This window comes from Eucyclogobius newberryi, unplaced genomic scaffold (genome assembly GCF_026437365.1).
Source record: "Eucyclogobius newberryi isolate DKJ021-1_F unplaced genomic scaffold, fEucNew1.0.hap1 SCAF_18, whole genome shotgun sequence".
In the NCBI taxonomy this organism is placed as follows: domain Eukaryota; kingdom Metazoa; phylum Chordata; class Actinopteri; order Gobiiformes; family Gobiidae; genus Eucyclogobius; species Eucyclogobius newberryi.
In genome coordinates this window covers 21,305,968-21,328,943 of record NW_027315812.1, presented here as the reverse complement: position 1 = coordinate 21,328,943, position 22,976 = coordinate 21,305,968, and the positions used below count along the sequence as shown (strand labels likewise).

General features: G+C 44.0%; 1 protein-coding gene across 1 annotated transcript; it reads left to right on the top strand.

Moving 5' to 3' along the window:
- Window positions 1-1,340: 1,340 nt before the first annotated feature.
- On the top strand, window positions 1,341-8,161 carry mettl4 (methyltransferase 4, N6-adenosine). The gene is made up of 8 exons (XM_072451002.1): window positions 1,341-1,623; window positions 3,373-3,438; window positions 3,507-3,861; window positions 3,977-4,046; window positions 4,108-4,282; window positions 4,359-4,465; window positions 4,540-4,628; window positions 7,465-8,161. Exons 1-8 carry the CDS (start codon window positions 1,411-1,413, stop codon window positions 7,617-7,619), a joined length of 1,230 nt encoding a protein of 409 aa, XP_072307103.1. The 5' UTR covers window positions 1,341-1,410; the 3' UTR covers window positions 7,620-8,161.
- The last annotated feature ends 14,815 nt before the right edge of the window (window positions 8,162-22,976 follow it).

The following is a 22,976-nucleotide window of genomic DNA, read 5'->3' as shown; positions in this document are numbered from 1 at the left end:
GCTGACTCTTCTCACCCTGGATATGGTCATTTTATTTTATTTCCTCCAAATCTCCAGTAGGCCTGATGTAAATAGGGGCGCGATCACTATTATGCCAATGTCCACTTCAATGATTTTTGTAAATCTATCTTCATAGAAGATAAAAAAAAAAAAAATCAGTTTATTCTATTATGAATTGTATGTGGATTTGAGAAACAGGTGTATTGTCGAGCACCAGGGTGCCTCTACTTCCAATGAGATATACCAATCCTCTCAAAGACCTGGATACACCATCTCCCAAAACCACATAATGCTCTTCTGCCATAGTTTGTTAGTAGTAGTAGTAGTAGTAGTTGTTGTTTATTTAAAAGAACAGAGAGCATTGTCACATATACAATAGTAACTGATTCCATCTAGTGTTGGGAGATTCTCCTTTGTTCTCCAGAGGAGGCCTCGCTTGACCTTTTATCACCCAGTCTCTTGGTCTCCTCTCTTCCCGATTCTTTTGGTTCCTGTGGTGGCTGTTCTGAAAGGATGACTGAACTTAGATATTTTTCTGTATTTAATAAAGTTCAATAATCCAGGTAGTTTACAAGATGAAATCAAGGGAGAGATGCAATCGCGTCTGTCCTTCACCTCCGCAATCTCACCTCTGCACTTTACATTACAAGTCACATCCTATTCTTGGCCGAGTCCCCCAAGGGGCAGGGCTCCCCCTATGTGGATCAATCAGTCTATGTGTGTGTAATCCGACACTCGTCAGACCTATCTGTTTTACAACCATTTGTTTCAAGACCTAAATGTGGGGTGTCCGCGTGCGTGTGCGTGTGTGTGTGCGTGTGTGTGTGTGTGTGTGTGTGGTGCAATACAAATACATCAAACAATATAATTATCTCAACACTAGCCAAAGGCTAATTTGCAGGCCTAGCCTTGTTATCAATCTTGAGAGTATGATCACATTGACAAACATGGAGTCCCAAACATTAAATAAAAACTGTAATAGAGCATGTATGTCTATACAAATACCATTTTCATTCTAGTGTCACTATTATCACAGCCAGCTGTTAATATGAACTTATGTCAAAAAAGAAAAACAACAATTTGAAATAGAATAGGTAAAGCGTTACATGGGCTTTTTATAATTATGAGATTTTGTAAAGGAATTCACATATTCCCAGTATTTTGGAGCGCTTCAACAGGTTTTTAGTTGTTTCTTGTGTGCAATAGTCACTCCTCTCCAGAAGGTGGCAGTAACGCTCATCCTCACGTCAGCTACTGCCCAATCCCAGACATAGAAGAATACCAGTGTTTTCCCTGTAAGTTGATGTCATGGTTGATGTGGAGTAGTTTGACTCCCAGGCTGATCGGAGGCTGACCCATGCGCTGACCTCGTCCCAGATCTGCGGGTGAAATACCGGTGGTGCTGCAGAGATGTCCGTGGTGGCTCAGGACGCTCGGGGCTGCGTGTTAGACACACGCTCGCTCCTGGACCAGAGCTACTCCCGCTGCATCCGCTGGACACGGACAGACAAGACACGCGTCCACTGTAGCTTTAAAAGTCTTCAAACTGTGTGCAGACATATTAGCGAGAAGGGTGGGGCTGTGAGCGCGGGAAATGCCCCAATCTCTACTAAAGTGAATAAGGTACACGATAATATAATACATCCATGGGTACACGCATGAATGTAAGGAAAGAGTCCCGACACACCGCGGTGCTATTACAGCTACATTAGAGGCCTTAATTTAATGATGGCAAGGCAAGTTTATTTGTAGAGCACAATTCATACACGAGGTAATTCAAAGTGCTTCACACAACTGGAAAAAAATGCATTCAAATCACAATGAAATTACAGAAATCACAAAAGAGCTGAAGACAAGAGTGCAAATAAAATCATTTCAGTCATGTACAGCTAAACAAAACTGTTTTTTGCTTAGATTTGAACATTGTCAGAGTAGAACCTGTCACATCTTAAAGAAGACTGTTCCAGATTTTAACTGCATAAAACTGAAACGCATTCCCCATGATTCCCCATGTTTAGTCCAGACTCTGGCACCAGCAGGAGGCCGGTCCATGTTTAGTCCTGACTCTGGCACCAGCTGGAGGCCGGTCCATGTTTAGTCCTGACTCTGGCACCAGCAGGAGGCCGGTCCATGTTTAGTCCAGACTCTGGCACCAGCAGGAGGCCGGTCCATGTTTAGTCCTGACTCTGGCACCAGCTGGAGGCCGGTCCATGTTTAGTCCTGACTCTGGCACCAGCAGGAGGCCGGTCCATGTTTAGTCCTGACTCTGGCACCAGCAGGAGGCCGATCCATGTTTAGTCCTGACTCTGGCACCAGCTGGAGGCCGGCCCATGTTTAGTCCTGACTCTGGCACCAGCAGGAGGCCGGTCCATGTTTAGTCCTGACTCTGGCACCAGCAGGAGGCCGGTCCATGTTTAGTCCTGACCCTGGCACCAGCAGGAGGCCGGTCCATGTTTAGTCCTGACTCTGGCACCAGCAGGAGGCCGGTCCATGTTTAGTCCTGACCCTGGCACCAGCAGGAGGCCGGTCCATGTTTAGTCCTGACTCTGGGCACCAGCAGGAGGCTGGTCCATGTTTAGTCCTGACTCTGGCACCAGCAGGAGGCCGGTCCATGTTTAGTCCTGACTCTGGGCACCAGCAGGAGGCTGGTCCATGTTTAGTCCTGACTCTGGGCACCAGCAGGAGGCTGGTCCATGTTTAGTCCTGACTCTGGCACCAGCAGGAGGCCGGTCCATGTTTAGTCCTGACTCTGGCACCAGCAGGAGTTTCTCAGAGTCCGAGATGGTTCTTTTGGCACTAACATGTCCAATGTACTTTGGTGCTAGGACTTGTACACAATTAAGAGAAGCATTGATTATCATGTCCATATGATGTTTTTTTATTTTTATTTTTAAACAACACCACTTAACAAGATAACAGTGTTGCAACAGCATAGTATATAGTATCAGAATATAAAGTTATTGGATTAATGGAAATTATTAGCGTTGGTAGCATACTAATAACATAATTTGAATAAAATTAAGAAATAGACTAGAAAACAGCCTTTTCATTTATTCATTACTAATTTAATTTAATAAGAAATAGCAGGGCTGGGAGATGTGACAAAAAAAAAATATTATTTTGTCTTCCTCATTTAAAAAAAACAACAGACACTGCTATTTATCACATTAAAAAAATGTCTTTCCTCAAAGTCTGAACTGCTCTAAACCAACCATTATGGCAGAAGATTGGATGCAGACATCTTGATTCAAAAGCCTGAACCGTATCATAAATGATTTGAAGTGCCTGGATTCATTTTCCAACCATAAGAAAAAGTAAGAAAGGTTAAATCATTGATAATAGTAAAAATAATTGTATTAATTTTGTTTTTAGAAAAGGAAGCGGAAACACACAGATCTTAACCAGGGGGAAATTGATATCAAAGCTTTTCACGATAAGGTGAGATATAGTTACTGTGGGCAAAACGCAATGCATTATAATCTATTTAACACATGTTATATTTGCAGGTTCAATCAGTAATACTGGAAGGCACCCTGGCTTTGGTGGAGTCGGCCAAAGCATGTGGAAATCTGAACTCCACTGAAGAATCCACAGAAGATCCTGTTATGTTCCCTGAATGTGGCCTGAGTGGTCTTTGTGAAATGGCTAAACAGCTCCCTCTTGTTGACGCCGAGGAGCAGGAAACTGGCGCTCAGGCTCTTGAAGACAGCCCTACGTTAAATCTGGATTTGTTTTCTAGAGTAACAGAGAACAAGTCAGACTCGGCTGCAGTGGTGACTCTGTTGGGAGAGGAATACGTGATACCAGCCAAGTCCGCTTTTCTGCTCTCTGACTTCACCAGAGTTCAACCACTCGTGAACTGTGAGCATAGATTGATGTTTGCCATTTGCCAAAGAATATACAATGTTGCTTTAATGACAATAATGACTTTTTAATAGTAGTTTAACATTCTATTTTGTTCTGTTTTTCATTTTAGATGGACTAAAGTTTGATTTAGTAGTTATTGATCCTCCATGGGAAAACAAGTCTGTTAAAAGAAGTCGCAGGTAATTGGAAAAAATAAATTGAATAAATAGTTTAATCTGATGTATTGCTGATTTCTCTTAGGTACAGTGCTTTGCCGTCATCTCAGTTGAAAAAGCTGCCTATTCCACTTCTGGCATCTTCCAACTGTCTAGTAGTCACATGGGTAACTAATCGGCCAAGCCATCTGCGATTCGTCCGTGATGACCTCTATCCACACTGGGGGGTAGAGGTCGTGGCTGAATGGTTGTGGGTCAAGGTGTGAATAATTGGACTTTTGAATCTAAAGAGAAAACATGTTTACATAGTGTTACTTTTTGACTTGTGCTTCCCAGGTCACCACTTCAGGACAGTTTGTTTTCCCATTGGATTCGGAGCATAAGAAGCCATATGAAGTGTTAGTTCTTGGACGATTCTCCTCTACTGTAAATGGAACAGAAGGGTAAATCAAGTATTTGGTTTGAACAGGTATTGCTTTAGTAAACAGGAAATAAACATTTATTTTAATTTTTTTAGTTGCTGGAGTGAATCAGTATCAATAGAAGATCACCGTTTAATAGTCAGTGTGCCATCAACTCTTCACTCCCAAAAGCCCCCACTTTCAGGTAGAGTATTTGTATAATTAACTACTTTTCTCAGAGATGGTTTATTAAATTATACGCCACCAGAGGGCAGTGCTGTACCAGGTTTGTAGTTAGTGCCCTATACAATACAAGTGCGCTTCTCATACTTTAAATTACATTAAACATTAAACGATTGTTGTATGTCTGAATTGACTTTATTAAGAGCAATTTTATGCACACGTGATTGTGCACTTTGATGTGGTGATTTCTATTCCTTTATCCTGTTATGATAAAAAAATATATATATATATAATAGAAAACTTGACCCATTAATATTTTACAAATGTGTTAACCAATCGCAGGAGCATCGGGCATTATATACAGACATAGACCATGAATATGCACTTACTTTGATGAAGGCGAGGCTTTGACGTCATTCCTCTCACTCTCGGGGGATGCAGTTTATTGTGCAGTATAGAGAGCCAAACACAGCCAGTGTCCGTGCCCTTTCAGCTGCACAGGAAGTATCCACCTTTTGGAGGTGGACGGATATTGTTCAAAATGCCTTGATTGGATCCATAATGATGCCAGATGTAGGGCTTTGGTACCATAGAGATTAAGCAGATTAGCGTACAGTTTGTGTTTATGCCTTTGTTTCTCCAGCTGCATTAATAAAGAGTCATGTTCGTTCCTAGTTTTGTTTGACTATGCATGGCACAACTCTATTTTACACTATGGACTTGTTAAGCTGCATAATTTGAAAATCACTATTTGTGTGGTTATGTGACGCCAGCTTGTCTTTTTGACCTCTTATTATTTTTAGCAGGCAGGAAACTCGGACGGCGGGTGTTGTGCACATCTGCCACTGTACGCTTGCAACGTGATAATTGCGCTGGAGCTAGAAGTATTAGAAGGAGGGGTGGCCCAAGTCAGAGTCCTAAGACAACTTAATCATTACTAAATTGAACAATTAACACTTTTGGTGGCTCTATTTCTATTTTCATTAATGGGTAATATTAATAAGAAATGTACTTAGCTGAAATTACATTAAAACATCAAAACACTACCATTAACTGCTTGCTGTTAATACTCAGCCACAATTAATTCACTAAAACATCTGGAATAAACTTTAATAATTGGAATTGTAGTTATAATCCTGCTTTGAATTCCCTATAGTTGGTCTTGCCGGATGTCACAATCAGTGTTATTTTCCCAACAACCTTGAGTGAGCATTATCATAAGTTGAACAATTCAAATGTTTGGTTGAAACTGATTAATTAGTTTAAATAGTGGATTTGATCTGGAGCTCGGTGACTTCCCTGCAGTGAGAGTGAGACACGATTGGGGCGGCAGAGGGGCACGAGAGAGGAACGACAACTCTACAAGGTCACGAGTCTGTCCACAGATGAGCTGTGTGTCTGTGTCTGTGTGTGTCTGTGTGCCTGTGTGTCTGTGTGTGTCATGGGGAGAAGGAGCTAACGCATGCATTTCTCTCCCTGTCACAGCACTATATGCTCTACGAAATGTAAGCAGTGTACAGAATGAACTATACTGTCTCCCTCGCTTGGTAAAAGACAGATGATTCTATGCAACAAATGCCAAATATTAAAAATTGAATTATTTTTTTTAAAAAGTATGTTTATGTATATGTAGAGCCATATTACGTTTTTTTTAAAGAAACTAAATATTGCCCGTGTAATGGTTGATCTGCAATAGAGTTTTACTAAATATAGTACAATGAACTTGCAATATTAATATAAGATTATTCATGATTTGTATTTTATTTATTTGTGAAGAGACAACACATATTAATGAACATTATGCATTTAAGTACCGTTATGTAAAGATTATAGCCAACATGACTAATTTCCATCATCAGTTCCCTGGGAGGTTGATTTAAAAGCTTCTACAGTATAAACAACAGTCACACATCAAATAAAAGAACAGTTCAACAACATCCCCTCAATACTAAAAAGTTTTAACCGTGGCGACATATTCTACACACCAAAAACATTTTATTGAGCGTTGGAAAATGCTGCCAGTGTTGACACTTTTACATGAGCAGGCACTATGTCCCAGACCTGACACGCTCGCTAAGGAAACAATAGAACCTACTCTTGTCTGAGTTTTCATTAGACATATTCTTTTAAAGGAGGTGGAATGAGATAATTTGAAATTATGTTCTCCAGTATTAAATCAGCACATTCAATCATGTCCTAATTCAGAAATGTGTTAAAGATTCTGCAGCGCTGATAACTGCTGGGTTTTTTGTTCAATACATTAAGGGCTTTTTTAAAAAAATAAATGGTTTCAACTGAATTAAGAGAAGTCCAACAGTAATTTAGTTGGGGTATGATCATTGAGTTTAAATACATAATTGCTGAATTTGTGGTTAGATTATTTCTTTACCAAACAACAATGACATCTTTAATTTTCTTTACTTCACATAGTTTGATAACAATACATTTCTTAAGTATGTAACCAGCTTCATGAAATCAACCTTATTGAATGATAAAATGAATGTGACAGTTCAATTATTTTTTTTATTGCATGAATTGCTTTAGATCAATTAACGGAATTGCTTTAGATCAAAGTCAGAAATGAATTTGAACATCTACAGTTTGGTAAACCATGAAAGCTCAGATAAAGTTGGTCAGTGTTTTAAGTTTTGCACCAGGTGTTGCATTATTGTTGCTTTTTCACTCCCGGAAGCTTCAGCTCATCTGGAAAATAGTGAAACGCTTTGACAATGACATGGTTGGCTGTTTTTAAATAAGAACTGGCGAGCAATGAAGCAAAACAAAGCCAGTGTAAAAGTGTCTGTGTGTGTCTGCCAATCAGAAGATTTGATCACATTCTTTTGTGCATTGTTCTGCAGAGGCGCTGAAGCCCTACATCAGACCCAACGCTAAGTGCTTGGAGCTCTTTGCCCGAAATCTTCTCCCGGGATGGACCAGCTGGGGAAATGAGGTGCTCAAATTTCAGCATGCGAGTTATTTCACCATGACGCCTGCAGAGGACGATACCAACTAGCCGCGATGATTAGCCTCTCCTGCATCTTTTAACCTGTTTTAATAAGAAACGACCGCACACGTCTCTACACGGATTCTTTTTGATGGGCACTTCTCCGAATGGGCCCTTTGATTTCTGTTTCTGCTCGGCATACATTCCTAAGGTACATGCTGAAGATGAAAGCGCATATATTGTGCATGTGTTTTGAACCCAACTTTCCCACTGTAGTCAGATAAACAACATTTCGCTTTATTCCTTTGGAGTAATCCTTGGCACAATATGTGTCTTAAAGATGATCAAAGTACCACTATTTTTAATACTGACGTGGAGCAGAATTTTAAGTGAGTTCTGGTAAAAAATGTTTTTATTGTTTTATGAATGAAGCTCTCTAGTCATGGCCTAATTTTGTTTTCTTGTGTTTTTAAGTGCAGGTAAGCTGTTTGTAAAGACATTTTAAAGTTGGTGCTGCGTGGAGATGAGACTAGACTACATGAACTGTTCCAGATTCAATTTAAAACCAATGTTTAATTTAAAACAATTTAGGCTCGGCTCTGTATTTAAACTGACAGGCTTATTATAACCAGAGACAACGGCCAAATCTAAATGCCCCTATTGTTTGTGAGTTTCACAATCTGAATGTACAGTTTTGATCATTGACATTTAAGTCCTCTGTAGCCTACTTTTTTACATTTCAATAAACATTCTGTAGAGTATGAATTGGCAAAAACTGTAATAAAACTTATTTTTGTGGTCTTCTTGAATTTCTCGATTTTCTTTCCCGAGCCTTTTAGCTCATCACAAATGAGTCCACACAATGGCCCTTAAAAAGCTTGTGGCCCCCCACAGGATGATGTCACTGCGGTCATCAAGGCCTCTCCGCAGGCGCCAGGGGAGGAGAGTGATCTGTCCAGGACGTGATAAAGTACCAGAACCTGACCATCGTGGCTCTCTCAGTAAGACTCCTCCACCAAGCACATTACACTCACATAGTAAACTGCACATATTCATTAGGCCTTTTGCGGTCTGTTTAGAAGAGAAGCTTCTATTAAATATTTCAGTATTTGTCAAGATAGAACAAATAGTTGAAATGAAATGAACACTCCTGAGAATAACTTTTATAACCTCAAATTGGAATGTGGATACAAAATGACAATGATAAGCATTTGGTTTGGAATAATTGGATGTACTGAAGTAATAATAGTTTTAATGATACTTGAATTAATTATGTTAGAGGGAAGGTTACAGGAAAATACAGGATTTCTCAAACATGAATGAAAACACATTTTGTTTATGAGGGAACACATTTGTAACATCTTTACAACCTCAATTTGACATGATATGCCCCGTAATGCTTCACTTAAAGTCATTTTTTGCAAAGAAAGAAACACTACACTCATAGTATGACAGTCCCTCCGTTACAGCCAACAATAAACAGCCAAACATATTTCACCCTGGAGAGACAAAGAAACCACGAGAATGGACTGTTGAGCAAGCTTTATTCGAGAGTTATTTGGCGCTCAGACCCCGGCGGAAGACGTTGCAATCATGGGCACTCCATGATCTATTTGTATTAGATGTCTCCCCCCAAAAAACCCGGGGTCTGAGCAGCTGTGTGCCAAGGTTATTACTGATACTCAGCAAGAACGTAACAGCAGATACTTAATATAGAGTAGACTGGTCAGGCCACGAGGCCGCCATTGATCACGTGGTGGCCCGAGAGGGGCGGATGCGTAGTGACAGGGAGAGTAGGGGGCGATGCCCTGAAAACTCGAAGCGTCTGAAATGGAGGCCTCTATTCACGGACATGTGGTGAAGGACAGGAATATGAAGCACCTGGGAGTAGATGAGAAATGACGTAGACACGGGGGGAGCAAGAGGATGCCGCTAAGGAACAGGTAATGAGGGATATGAACCACCACCAGTATTTGTAGCAAGACGAGACTTACTGGAGATGCGAGGAGCGTTGAGCCACCAAGATCGGAGGCAGGTAGGAACGAACATACGAGCAGAAGGGCCCGAGTTGTTAGCGGGCTGAGGAGGATATGCCCTGAGTGGCCGCGGATGTAGCGGCTCCTATTCTAAACCAGTGCCCGGTGTGAAGACGAGAGGGCAGATTGCATGGGATCGATGTTACCCTCGGATATTTCCGAAACCAGGGTGCTGCAGTCATGGGCTGGCCTCCTGGAGTCAGGAGCACCGGGGATGAGGTTTGCCGTAGTTTGACCCGATCGCGAGTTTAGCCGAAGCTCTAAGAGGCAGAATGAGCCACGTGTGCGGCTATGAGATGCAGGGGTTTTGCCTTTAGGGATTTGAAAGTTACATGATAGACTTCTAATACCCCCCAAAAACAAAGGAGGCGGCAGACGACAGGAAGTGGAGGTGTTGGCAGACGGCGGAGCGTGGACAGGATAGCGCCGGCAGACGGCAGAACGTAAACCTGGAAGCGCCGGCAGAACGTAAACGCCGGCAGAACGTAAACCTGGAAACGCCGGCAGAACGTGGACCTGGAAACGCCGGCAGGACAGCAGAACGTAGACCTGGAAGCGCCGGCAGAACGGAAACCTGGCAAGAACGGCAGAATGTAGACCTGGAAGCGCCGGCGAACGGCAGAGCATGCACGCCGGTAGACGGCAGAACGTGGGCTGAGAGAGCCGGTAGACGGCAGAACGTGGGCTGAGAGAGCCGGTAGACGGCAGAACGTGGGCTGAGAGAGCCGGTAGACGGCAGAACGTGGGCTGAGAGAGCCGGTAGACGGCAGAACGTGGGCTGAGAGAGCCGGTAGACGGCAGAACGTGGGCTGAGAGAGCCGGTAGACGGCAGAACGTGGGCTGAGAGAGCCGGTAGACGGCAGAACGTGGGCTGAGAGAGCCGGTAGACGGCAGAACGTGGGCTGAGAGAGCCGGTAGACGGCAGAACGTGGGCTGAGAGAGCCGGTAGACGGCAGAACGTGGGCTGAGAGAGCCGGTAGACGGCAGAACGTGGGCTGAGAGAGCCGGTAGACGGCAGAACGTGGGCTGAGAGAGCCGGTAGACGGCAGAACGTGGGCTGAGAGAGCCGGTAGACGGCAGAACGTGGGCTGAGAGAGCCGGTAGACTGCAGAACGTGGGCTGAGAGTGCCGGTAGACGGCAGAACGTGGGCTGAGAGTGCCGGTAGACGGCAGAACGTGGGCTGAGAGTGCCGGTAGACGGCAGAACGTGGGCTGAGAGTGCCGGTAGACGGCAGAACGTGGGCTGAGAGTGCCGGTAGACGGCAGGTGCCGGCAGGCCTTAGATTATAAAAGAGTTTTAATACCCCCCCAACCAGATGAGGCCGTGTAAAAGCGCCGGGAGTCAGAATGATTTGTCATGGAAAAATTAAATACCATTCCACTCGTGGAGGAGGCGAAACCGGAAGTGAGGTGGGACCGACGCAGTCGCCAAACAGATGAGTAGAGAGGGGAGGGGGCGAAGCTAGCCAGGTCACGCAGTGTGGAATGAACTCTGAAGCAAGATGGCCTTGGAGGAACAGATTTGGCCCATGAAAACAACCAGAGGGGCCCGGAGCGGGCAGATTCCAGGGAGAGGGACAGTTAAGGAACAGTCTGTGGGGCTGGACAGACTGGAACGGTGCTGCAACTCCTGATATGCGCATGCGGGAGTAAGCCGGCTTGACAGGCAGTTTGAATTGAATGGCGTGGCTTTTTTGTGCGGCGCTTGCGCTGGTCGCTTAGCAATATAACAGTGAGTGTAGCATGACTAGAATTACCGTACTTTCGGGCTATAGAAGGGTGCTCCAGAAGGGAAGCTGCCATGAAATTTGGGAAGTTTGTACATAGCTGGCCGCGCCGTCATGAGCCCACGGTGTAACGTGGGATATTTTAAACGTGAATAATAGTACATGATGCAACGTAACAGTTGTCTTTTGGACCGGGGGATTGTGGTGTGCCTGCGGACTGGGCACATGGACCCATTTCTCGTGAATATGAGGGAGATGTGCTGCACATTTTATTTAATTTTATTGTTTATTTATGTTATTTATTAATAAACCCACAGAGTGTTTAGGAAAGCTGAGGAGCAGATACCTTTTCCAATGAATGAGATTGGACAGAGCTGAATAAGAGCCCTAAAAGGACTGAATGGCACGATATGTACAATGCATGGAGCTGCCTCGATCTGCTCCACAGAGGAGCAGCCTGCGTGAGGTGAGAGGGCGGGGCAAGGACGTTAGGAATGAAAAACGAAAGGTAAGTTAGATTGTTGGAGACACCGTAGTTGAGGACCTTGAAATCTTCCTAAAGATTGTGATTCAGCAATATTCGCGAGATGAAGACAATGTAAAAATGCTTAATTTCGACTGGGGACATCGCTGGGCGTTCGGCCTAGGGGCCCCGTATGGCCAGCGGCCCCCTGGAGTCGAGGATGGAGAGCGCTGACGCGTGTTGGAGCCTGACGTGGAGAGGAGCGTGTTCTGGAGCTGCTGCGCGATGAAGCTGGACCCGGGTGTCAGTGTGATCCGGTGGAGAGACGCTGTGGCGCGGGAGGAGCCACGTGAAGGACACGTCCCGACGCTCAATGCGGAGAAGAGGCGCCGCGACACCGCGGCGTGCGCGGAGCGGCTGATGATTTCCTGGTTCCTGCTGCGGGGCGCGCGGCTGGTGGATGGGAGGCGTTTCGAGCGAAAGTGAGGAGTTCTCGTAATGAGAGAGCGCGGCGAGCCGCTCAGCTCTTCCGGGTCAGGTGGGTGCGCTCTTCCGAAGCCGGAGGACCGCGGGAGGAGCCGGAGCCCCCGTGAGAGGAACACGGAGGGTCATCTGATATGAACTCTGACAGAATATCAGTCGCAGTACGGTTTGAGCGGTCGAGCCATCTGCCTGAGGGCTTAAATGTGACCGCCTGGTGCTGATTGGGAGCAGGGGAGGAGTCACTTGAGAGCGTTGATTGGGGATGAGGAGCAGGTGCGAGGGCCATGGTGCAGACGCCCCCTGACCTTTCACCCTACTTCTTTGGCCAGGAAAAACTGCATAACCTCTTTGGGATAAGCGCAGAAACCTGGGAGAGTCCATGGTGAAGTGAGGGATCTGACTCTCACAGACGGACAGGCGGGCGCCCGCTTGAGTGTGATGATGGCGCTGGGAGAGGGGTCCTTCCATGGTGGACTTGACGTAGATGGATGGAGTTAGGTCTTCCAGGCTGAATTTACGCAGGCTTCATTTCTCACATTTGCCTGCTTATTCAGGGCTTGGAGACTACCGTATGTTGTGGTGTAAACAGTCACAAGCTTTGTCTACATCTTTGCTCGCTGTGGGGAAAACAAAACCTTTTGGATTCAGCTGCAATATTGGCAACAGCCACGGCTGGCACCAGCTCCCACGAGACGCAGAGGTTGAGATGAGAAGAGGATTTATGTTGCTGTTTTTGTCCGTTTGTTTAGATGTCAAGACACTTAGCAACTTGTGCTAAACTATGACGGATGTGCTACAGGGAGGCAGTTTTGTCAGGGCCTTGTTCAGGCTGCTTCTTCACAGAGAATGTAAAATGCATGGTAACGGTTTGCTCATTCCCAAGGCATGCATTATAACAACCTGATGTTTACGCTCCAGCATATCTAATGGAAAGTGAAACGTGATGGGTTTTATTTCTGTCCTCATCAAACTGCACACTATTATTCAATGTGCAATTCCTTATGGTCATATTTAATTTACATTTAAATGATAATTCCATCGAGAAAGTTGGAGATTTGAAGAATAGTTTCACTGAATGGCTTATTTATGAGCTGTAGCCACAGTATTAAAGTGTATATATATATATCTGTCTGTTGAACAGGAGAGAGGGCGGCTTATACTTTCATAATGTTGTGTTTTTTACAGAATGTAACTACCTACATAGTTAAAGCTTCATGCTCATATGGTATGTAAATGCATTCGTTAGTGTATTACAATTTTATTACTTGATCATGCACCAAATATAGTTTCCCTTTTTTTTTCTTCTTAAACCTTGCAAAATATTCAATTTTTTACACTTTAAAGGCACAGACAGTTATGGGGTTACTTTGTGAAAATCTGGCAGAACAAACCTATTTGCCATTTGTACAATTTCAGATGGCTGTCTTGTATGTCTTGTATTCTATGTTGATCATGTTGTATTATTGGTCACAAAGACCTGGAACTAAATATAGCAAATGTGAACGCACCCTTAGTTAAAACGTGAGTTCCCTCATTTCCACTCCACAGCACTAAACCTGCAGATGGTCTGTGTAACGGTAATTGAACATCAGTGAGAATGTCAAATTTCCTTCATTTCCTTATCACACAACGTGCACAAAATTTAACGTGGCATTGGCTTTTGTCCTGAGTCAGATGATGTGTGTCTTGAGTGGACCATGTGGTTGAGTAAAGAAAAGTAGTTTTCTTCCCAAATACCCGACCCTCTTTTCCCATCTGCTCGATTTGTCACTCCTCCTCGACGTGTTGACACAGAGCTCCCAGCCACTCTTTCACTTGTCGCACTACCCCGCTCATTGGAGAGTGGTTGAAGTTTGGCTTCAGGCCGGCTGCGTGTCCTCGCTCTCTGGATAATATCCCGGCTCCAATTCAGATCTAGTTAATTTTCCTCATTCTTGCCAGCTCCCACTCACTGTCAGCACAGTGTCTGAATGACAGATGGACAGTCGGACTACCACACATATGCATTCACAGGATACCTCGGCTCTGTCTGTCTGTCAGCAGCGTAGCGTGTGCCGGCCAGTCAATAAAAAGGGTGTCAGCGAGCAAGAAACCTCTTATTTGAAGATCTGAACATGAGTTGCTCCACAATAGTCACTGAAGGACATAAATTGAGAGGTTTTAACAGCATAGGTGTCAAAAGGGATGACCTGTGCCGGGCAGCGGGCAGGAAATCACTCTTCACTTTATTTAACAGACTTATGACAGCTTTCTCTGTCCAAATGAGAGATCGAGTCGCCACCAAGTGTTTCAGTAAATATACACCAACTAACAAGATTAGCGACCGGTTCAAGTAAATAGATCTGAAATACAGCCTGTGCTCAAATCAAGCTAGAATAAGAGCTTTTAAGTTTTGAGCTTTTGAGTTTTTTTCAAAGATAAAGCTAAAGTTTGAAATCTTAGCAAACAGAGGAGGGTTAAATTATTTCCGTCTTACCTCATTGTGGAGATCTTTGAACATGCAAACTTGTTTTACATAAGATTTGGTTTAAGTGCCGTCTGAAACCATCACATCATGTCATGTTAGATCTTCCTGATGCCGTTGCTCTTCCTGTTGCAGAGTACAGAGCAGAACGTGTGGGTCTGTCCTGGAGGGCTGCGTGCCACTCCGGTCATGATTCATTGTTTGGTTGAATAAGAGAAGTCGAGCTTCAGCTGACGAACACCAATCTATCCAGCGCATCGCAAAAGGTCAGTGATGTCACCTTGACACTGGAAATGACATCGGGCCATTCTTCCTCTCACCGTGACACTTGCAAAAAAAAAAAAAAAAAAGGATTCTATCTTTGGTGGTATTTCACAGCCATTTTCAATCAAGGGAGTCCCAGGAAAAAGTGGAATAGTGCCATCGGATGATTATAGGTGATTTGAATGTGCCGCGATCATTTACCTCACAGAGCCAGTTAGGGAAAACACACGCTGAGTCGCACTGTGAAAAATCTGAATTCCTTTCTTTCTGATAAAACTACAAATTTAAAGTCGTATTTATTGAAAGTGTATCGTTAAAAGAACCTTTGACTTTTTATAACAACACAACTACCACATTATTTGACCATAACTTTGATACAACTCTGTGAATAACAATACACTGTTTAAAACATCAGTGACTCAAGTTTTATGACAGTGTTGAACTGAGCCATGCAGATGAGAGGTACAAGCTGCGAAGTGTGGCCTCTATCACGGGAAAACCATAGCGTATGTGCGTATAGAGCGAGAGCGTGAGTGGGTTGATGAGGCTCTGGTGCTAGATCGCTGCCAGTAAAAGGCCGCTGCACAGTCATCCAGGGGCGCACCATCCATCACAGCCTCAGTGATGTGTCTCGGCCTGACCACCCTCCTCTGCTGCGGCGCTAAACAAACTCCCTCTCCTCTCCAGTGACCTCACAGAAACATGTGGGCAAGTACATGACACCTCTGGCATGTTACCTGTGGCTTCTATGAATAAATGCATATCTTTGTAGTTCCAACTGCATCTGGGTTCACATATTCTGTAACAGTTCGATGGAAAAGCAGTGCATTATTTTTAAACATGCTGCAGTATGGATTGTATAACGATCTGATTCTTAAGTATATTGGTGCTGTTTGTGGGTCTTTTTGGTTTATGTAATGTTATTAGTTGGTCAATAAGAATTACAATTACAAATTTCAAAAGCTTAATATAAAACACCATTGTGACTTTATTTAGACTTTGTTCTTTATTGTCTAAAGAATACAGTCTTAAGTCTAAGATCTATAACTACAGTAGGTGGTGGTAATGTAACACTTGGATACCAACTGCCATAAAACACTGAATAATAATAATAATTAAAGCCGCGGTAGCGGCGATGATGGCTCTCGCCACCCGCGCGACCGTGTTTTGATCGCCAACACTGATTTCTCTTAGACTTTATTCTTTAGACTTAATTCTTTAGACTTTAGCTAACGAGTTTAGAGTAAATACAGAGAGGAGAGCCAGCGCTGCTCCCAGCCAGGGCGAAATGAGAAAGGCCAGCGTGGCTCCCAAGAAGTGTGAAGGTTTCAAGAGTGGAGGTCCCAAGTGTGCAGGTTCCAGAATTAATGAGAATACCCTGGTTGTGGATAGAGAGGATTTTGTACTCTTTATGGTGGATGTTGTAAACTGTGCTGCTCAGACTCAAAGCAGAACTGAAAGGATCAGGATCATTGCTAAAGCTGCAGGGAGATTCCTTGGAACAAAGGAGCTTGATTGGGCAGATATAGAAAACAGGCTAAAGGCGCTAAATGGGAGTCGGAGTGATGGGGGTCTGCTTGTGGGGAGTCAGAGTGATCAGAGTGATGAGATGGGGGTGGGGGTGGTCCCCTGTCCTCGTCCAGTCTCGTAGACGCACGGCTACCAAGCAGCGACATCAGTGGAAATATTAAAGCCTATAGAATGAAGCCTAAAGAATAAAGCTGTACGGTGGAAGCACCGAACGTCAAAGAAGGAGAGGAAGATGAAGAAGAGTCTCCCTGGAATAAAGCCGGTTGTTGTTGTTGTTGTTGTTGTTTTATGGCGGTTGGCATCCGAGTGTTGCATTACCGCCAGACTTTAATCCTCAGACGTTTCGTAGTCCTCAGACTCTGTCGTAGTCCGTAAAAGTACTCCTCCCATTGCTTTGGCGTACAAAGCCCATGAGGTCATGATGTGTTTTTGTGACTAGAATAGTTGTTGTGTCAGAGACCAACCGGCTTTATTCCAGGGAGACTCTTCTTCACCTTCCTCGCCCTCTTTGACGTTCGGTTAGAAGTCCTTCTTCCATCACTTTGGCGTTTCTAGGCCCACGAAGTCCAAGCGCGTTAGAACATCCTCTTGCTCCTCATCCTCGGCTCAGTCTCCAACACCCCCCACCTCTATAAACGTTTACCCAGCCCTGTGCTACATAAGTAAGCAACCACAGCCTGACACAAACCCTGTGACTGGATCGCCAGAACGTTCCGCAGATTGAACTCCCGCCCATTATTCCGAAACCACAAGGCCAACCCGGTCCTTTCCCTATCATAAGCCTCACAGCAAATCAGCACATGCTCGACAGTCTCTGGCACCCGACAGTGACCACACAGACCGGTCGGATGTTTGCCTATCCTACTCAGTGACCAATTGAGTCCAGTATGGCCAATCCTCATGCGGGCGAAGGCCCTTTCCTCCCACGCGTTCCTGCCCATAGACCCGCAAGGACCCACACTACCCTGTATGTGATAGAGATGCCGTCCAGTAACACAGTGGCTCCAAAATTCCTGCCAAAGGCCGACCACATGACTCTTGATAACGGGCTTGATTTCAGACTTGCCCAACTCAACCGCTACATCAATTGATGGCCGCCGAAGGGAACGTTTAGCCAGTGCATCAGCCATTTCGTTACCATCCACCCCCACATGCGCAGGGACCCAAATGAAGGAAACCCTCACATCCTTCCTGGACAGGGAGAGCATCAGACAGAAGATGCCATTCAACACATCCTGTCTGCAATCCGATTTCCCAGATTTAATGCTTTGCAATGCAGAAAGGCTGTCAGAGGCCACCACAATGCCGCAGCACTGCAAAGCAGATTCCGCCCATTCCAACGCCAACCGTATCGCTATAAGTTCCGACGTGAAAACAGAAAGGCGATCTGTCAACCTCTTCTTGACCGCTAGCCCCAGGTCAGGCACAAAATAAGCGGCGCCAGTACGCCCACTCTCAGGATCCCTAGACCCGTCGGTATAAACACACACATCACCTGAGTGCTTATCGATGATCGCTTGAACGGCAAACTGCGGTGCCCTCCCAGCGACTCCTCTAAGCTTGCCATGCAAGCTAACATCAACAGGAGCCGGGACAAACTTCCACGGAGCTATAGCAGACAAAGCCACCGACGGGCTCACACGCAGATCACCAACCCCCGCAAGCCGCGCCTTCGCATTTCCTACCTGGCTGAAAACCATACCGCCAGCCTCACTCTGCCCCCCAAGCCGGTTGGTCTCTGAAACAACAACAACTATTCTAGTCACAAAGACATATCATGACCTCATGGGCTTTGTAACACCAAAGCAATGGAAGGAGTACTTTTACGGACTACGACAGAGTCTGAGGACTACGACAAAGTCTGAGGAATAAAGTCTGGCGGTAATGCAACACTTGGATGCCAACCGCCATAAAACAACAACAACAACAACAACAACAACTTTACACTGTATCCCCTCCTCCCTGTACCTCCGTCACCTAGCAACAGACACCCGCCGCTAATGCTGATGCTAACGCTAATGCTAAGACCACGGCACAAGAGGTAATGTTCCATCAAAATAAAAGAGGAAGTGAAAGCATTCATTGCGCCCCTGCTGGCCAATTGTGAAAATACACAATAGCTGCAATTCTCTTGGCGTCTCGAGGAGAATATAATCCATGAGTTTCAAACAAATCAGACAATGTTGAGTTTTTCACACAATGGGTAGGGGGCGCTATAGAGTAAATTTGTTACATGGTATTTATTTCCAATCAGATCATAAAAACACATTAGTGAGTGAAATATGAGCTGCGTAGATCAATTCAATTAGGCGTGACTGGTCCTTGAAAAAACAGGAAATTAAGCCTTTTTTAAGGGTGTGCTACGCGGAGACCGTAAAGAATATCAACATTTTTTGGAATATTTATTCAATTTCAATGTCTTTAGATGTTTTGAGCTCGATCGGACAAAAAACCTAGGACAATTAAGATTTTGAAGAAAAGAAAAGTCAAACGTGGCGGCGCCACTTTGATTCAACATGGCTGACTTCCTGTTTATCATAGAGCGATACTGCCAGGTGTGTTTTACTCGTCAAAGGTCAGAGGTCAAAGGTAGCTCTATCACTGTCCCAAGTTTCATGTGCCTAGGCCAAAGATTAAGAGTTTCATGTTTCTTTTTTGAACTAGTCGGCACTGTTGCGACAGGCGTTCTCGCAACCTCCATTTTATTCACGTTCGGGCTGAGCCGATCGTGTCTATGTCCCCATGTGTGACATTCATCAATGTTAGGGGGTCAAAAATGCCCGAGTTGTGGCAAAATGCATTCCGTTCTGTTGGAACTCCATGTTTCGAGCCAATAAGAAGGAGAAAAACCTGGCAAGAACAAAGACTTGTCGCATTACATTCCATGGAATGGCTCGAGCCAATAATAATAATAATGAGAAAACACCATTGTAACCACTTTGTCTGTTTGAAAATAACATTAATACGTTTACATTTATTGTGCTTTCCTTTGTAGCTAGGGTTAAAAAAATAATAATATGGAAACATTAGGATAACACTGTCACGCATATTAATTAATTACACAAGCATACCCAAATATGTCTTTCTCTTGATATACTTTTGACTGAATATATAGAATCAGACCCGTGAGTGATGAAGTTTAAGGCAGATGAAGGCTGCACACACCAGCGAACAACTCTGAATGTTAATGTCTTGTAGCCTTACTCGCACGTCATGACTCAAAATACGTCAATATACCGCATGCTCTATAAAGGCAGCACGATATAATAGCTCAAGATTAATCACATACACGTAGAAGGTATTTGGACTGGATTCTAAAGATTATTATATGAATAGAATCTGAATAATGCATAAGACCTCAAGGCAAACACTATCAGAGACACATCACTCCACTTGCATCTTATTCTTAACCCATATATGTAAGTTTATCTGTTCTCTACACTAGAGCAGGTCAGTGCCTCCAAGCAGCTGCCACACCACATCACTGTAGTAAACATAGTGACACGTCATGCCTTCAGTTGTGTAACACTGAATGGAAGAACAGCGAACAAAATGAGTTTGCTGGACTTGTCTATAAAGTTGTTCCTTGTGGAGATAAGGTATGACTGGTGCTCAGAGGAGGAGGAGGCTGTGAGCTGCCAAACTGAGCGTCCCGGGCAGGAGAGGGTGACAGGCTGGGGCGCCCGGGCCTGGGTGAGTCACTGGGCTGGGATGGAGATGACACATCGTCGCATCAGCGGGCGTTCTCCTGGGCACGAGCACAAAACAGCCATTTACTGAGAGTTCTGACTGCAGGCACAAGGCCAAGTGTGAGAGACAAGGGCAGCACAGAGGCGTGTCCAAGCAGAAGGATGGTAAGGAAAGGCGGGCTGTCCTGAAGTTGTAAGAGTGGAGACTGACAATACCCCAACATTTTAGAACACTAAGGATGATAGCACTAGTAAGTTGCGTAGACTCTTTTCAGTGTGAACTCTATTTACATTCTGTTATCTATAATGAGGTAGATTGCTGTGGATGAACATTTGTATTTAAGTGTTTAACAAATACACAGCTGCTTGTTCATTCAAATATAGCTACAGCTGTACGGTTGACATATCTAGTTAGGACAAAGGCTTGACTAGCATATGAGTAAAGTTTGATTTTTGAAAGTCTGTTGGATACAAGACATCGGCATGTCCCTGCAGGGCTACCATCTGCTCACAGTCTAAGAAGTGTGAAGTATGGAAATGAACTCTGCAAAGTCATAACAATCTACTGGTGATTTACTGTATGTGATATTTTTATGCACACATTGTTGTAAATAAACTGGAGTCGTTTCTGAATGAAGTTTTAAAAATGATCTCTATCTGCCCTGGTAATATGAAGGAGCACTTTGGATTGTTATTACTACTCTAATCAGTTTTACTTATACATTTTCTTTTACAGCTTAGCAGATAAAACAAATAGTGTCCTTCCTTGAAACAATACAAGTTAATTAACCCAATCTCTTTAGCTTTTTATGGCCCTGAAAGTGATCCTTGGACATCCAAGCACTGCCTGGGATCTAGTTTTACACTCCTTCATTACTTCAACCCTCATTACGTCATAAGGCGCTGGTACAGCTGGCAGCCCGGTGTAAACGCTCTCTCTTTTTTCTCACACTTATTGTGCTTTATCTCCTATATTTTGTAAATATAGTTAGTATATTTTTCTATTTTACTGTACGATAGGGACACGCGCTGGAATAGTTTTTTTAATTCAACTGTTTTTGACTTTTTTCCGGCTGGATTTGAGCGTTTTTCGTCGTGTTGTTGTGACGTGAGCTAGCTCCGAGCGAGCCCACCAGCCCGCGCCCTCCGGCCGCGCTAAAGTACGGCGTGTCGTCGGTACACGTTTATATACACGTTTATATGAAAGAGGAACTTCACGAACGATCGGGACACGCACTGGAATCGCTTTAAATTAACTTGTTTTGACTTTATTCGGCTGGATTGAGTGTTTTCGTCGTGTCGTTGCGATGTGTCTTGGCTCCGGCCCCGCCCCCCGGCTCCGGCCCCGCCCCCCGGCCGGCGCCGTACCGCGTTTCCACAAAGGAGGAACTCATGAAACTGCGGAGAACAGTCGTCTTACCCGGAGATCGTCACGTTATCCCGGCGCAATACTGACCTAACCTAAGACTGATGTGCAATTCTGTCATATGTGCAATTACTGTGAAATTCATGTGCAATCTATGTGCTGTCGTGACACATATTCATGTGCAATTACTGTCGGGATCACATGCAATGGTATTTATTTATTTGTCTATGGTAGTTTTTATTTATTTATAGGAGATCTTCTACTGAAAGTGTTTTTCAGACTTCCTATAAGTGATCTGTTCTTGTGGATCTACCTCTGTATCTTCCTGCGTTGCACCAATGAAATTTCCCCATGTGGGACAATAAAGGAATATCTTATCTTATCTTATCAATTCATTCAGATATCATTCTGGATTTTCAAGGCAAATCTCAGCATGCGCTGACACAAGGACAACAATCAGGGCTACAGTGATTTTGTTGATGTAACCAACAAAGTCTCTAAGGGGGCCCCGGTGACCTTTGCCTACAGCTACAGGAGGGCCACTAACTGTCGCTTTGATGGGAAACAGACATGTCAGCTTGGAATACCAACTGATAATCTGGAATTAAATTTCTGAAAGGCAGAAGGCTGTGACTCAATCTCTTAGACCTAATTAAGGACGGAATGAATACGACAGCGTTATCATGTGCTTACTGACACTTGGTATAATGTTTATCTATTGCTGGAGCTTTATTAAAATCCTCTGCCATGACAGGTCAATAACCCTGACAAAATAATTTAATTTTGACAAGCGGTTCATAGCAACAAGTGGTAAATATCGTAGGAGATGAAACAGCAGCTAATAAACCTGTTTGTTTGGCAGTAAAACACAATAAAGATACAGAGCCTCATTCATTCATGTTTGCACTAGTGTTTGCGGTCATATTAAATTTGAAAGGGGAACAGTTGTACAATCCCCTGCCCCATATTGACTGCTTTTTATTTTTCATTTTAGCATTATTTAAACAGGAAAGTCCCATAGACCAGTACTATAGAATCAACCTTTAATGTTGTGTGAGATCAATGAGGTAGACTAATGTTCTTCTTGAAATGAAGTGATTTCTGTCACGTCTTTGTTATTTGAATGCATTTTTTTCCTGTTGTGTGATGCAAATAAACTTGCCTTGCCTATGATTTAATGAACAATGGGTCTGAGCAGAAGAGCAGAGAAAACCTCACCTAATCAAGAACATGAGAACAATGCTCCGAAGAATGAACAAAATTATACATTGCTTCAATAATAAAATCAGTACGGGTTTATTGTTTTTCCTGTGGAAAAATCTGCTTTGTTTGAGATCAGCATAAATGGGTTCAGACGATATATAATTATTGTCTTGTTGTTCACAATAACTGATACATTTTTGG

What these genes read in the sequence shown, in the direction of transcription:
- mettl4 (XM_072451002.1), top strand. Translation starts at nt 1,411, where the DNA reads ATGTCCGTGGTGGCTCAGGACGCTCGGGGCTGCGTGTTAGACACACGC. An exon ending in TCTCTACTAAAGTGAATAAG is followed by an intron (nt 1,624 to 3,372) that starts GTACACGATAAT and finishes TTTTGTTTTTAG; the next exon opens with AAAAGGAAGCGGAAACACAC. An exon ending in ACTGTAAATGGAACAGAAGG is followed by an intron (nt 4,466 to 4,539) that starts GTAAATCAAGTA and finishes TAATTTTTTTAG; the next exon opens with TTGCTGGAGTGAATCAGTAT.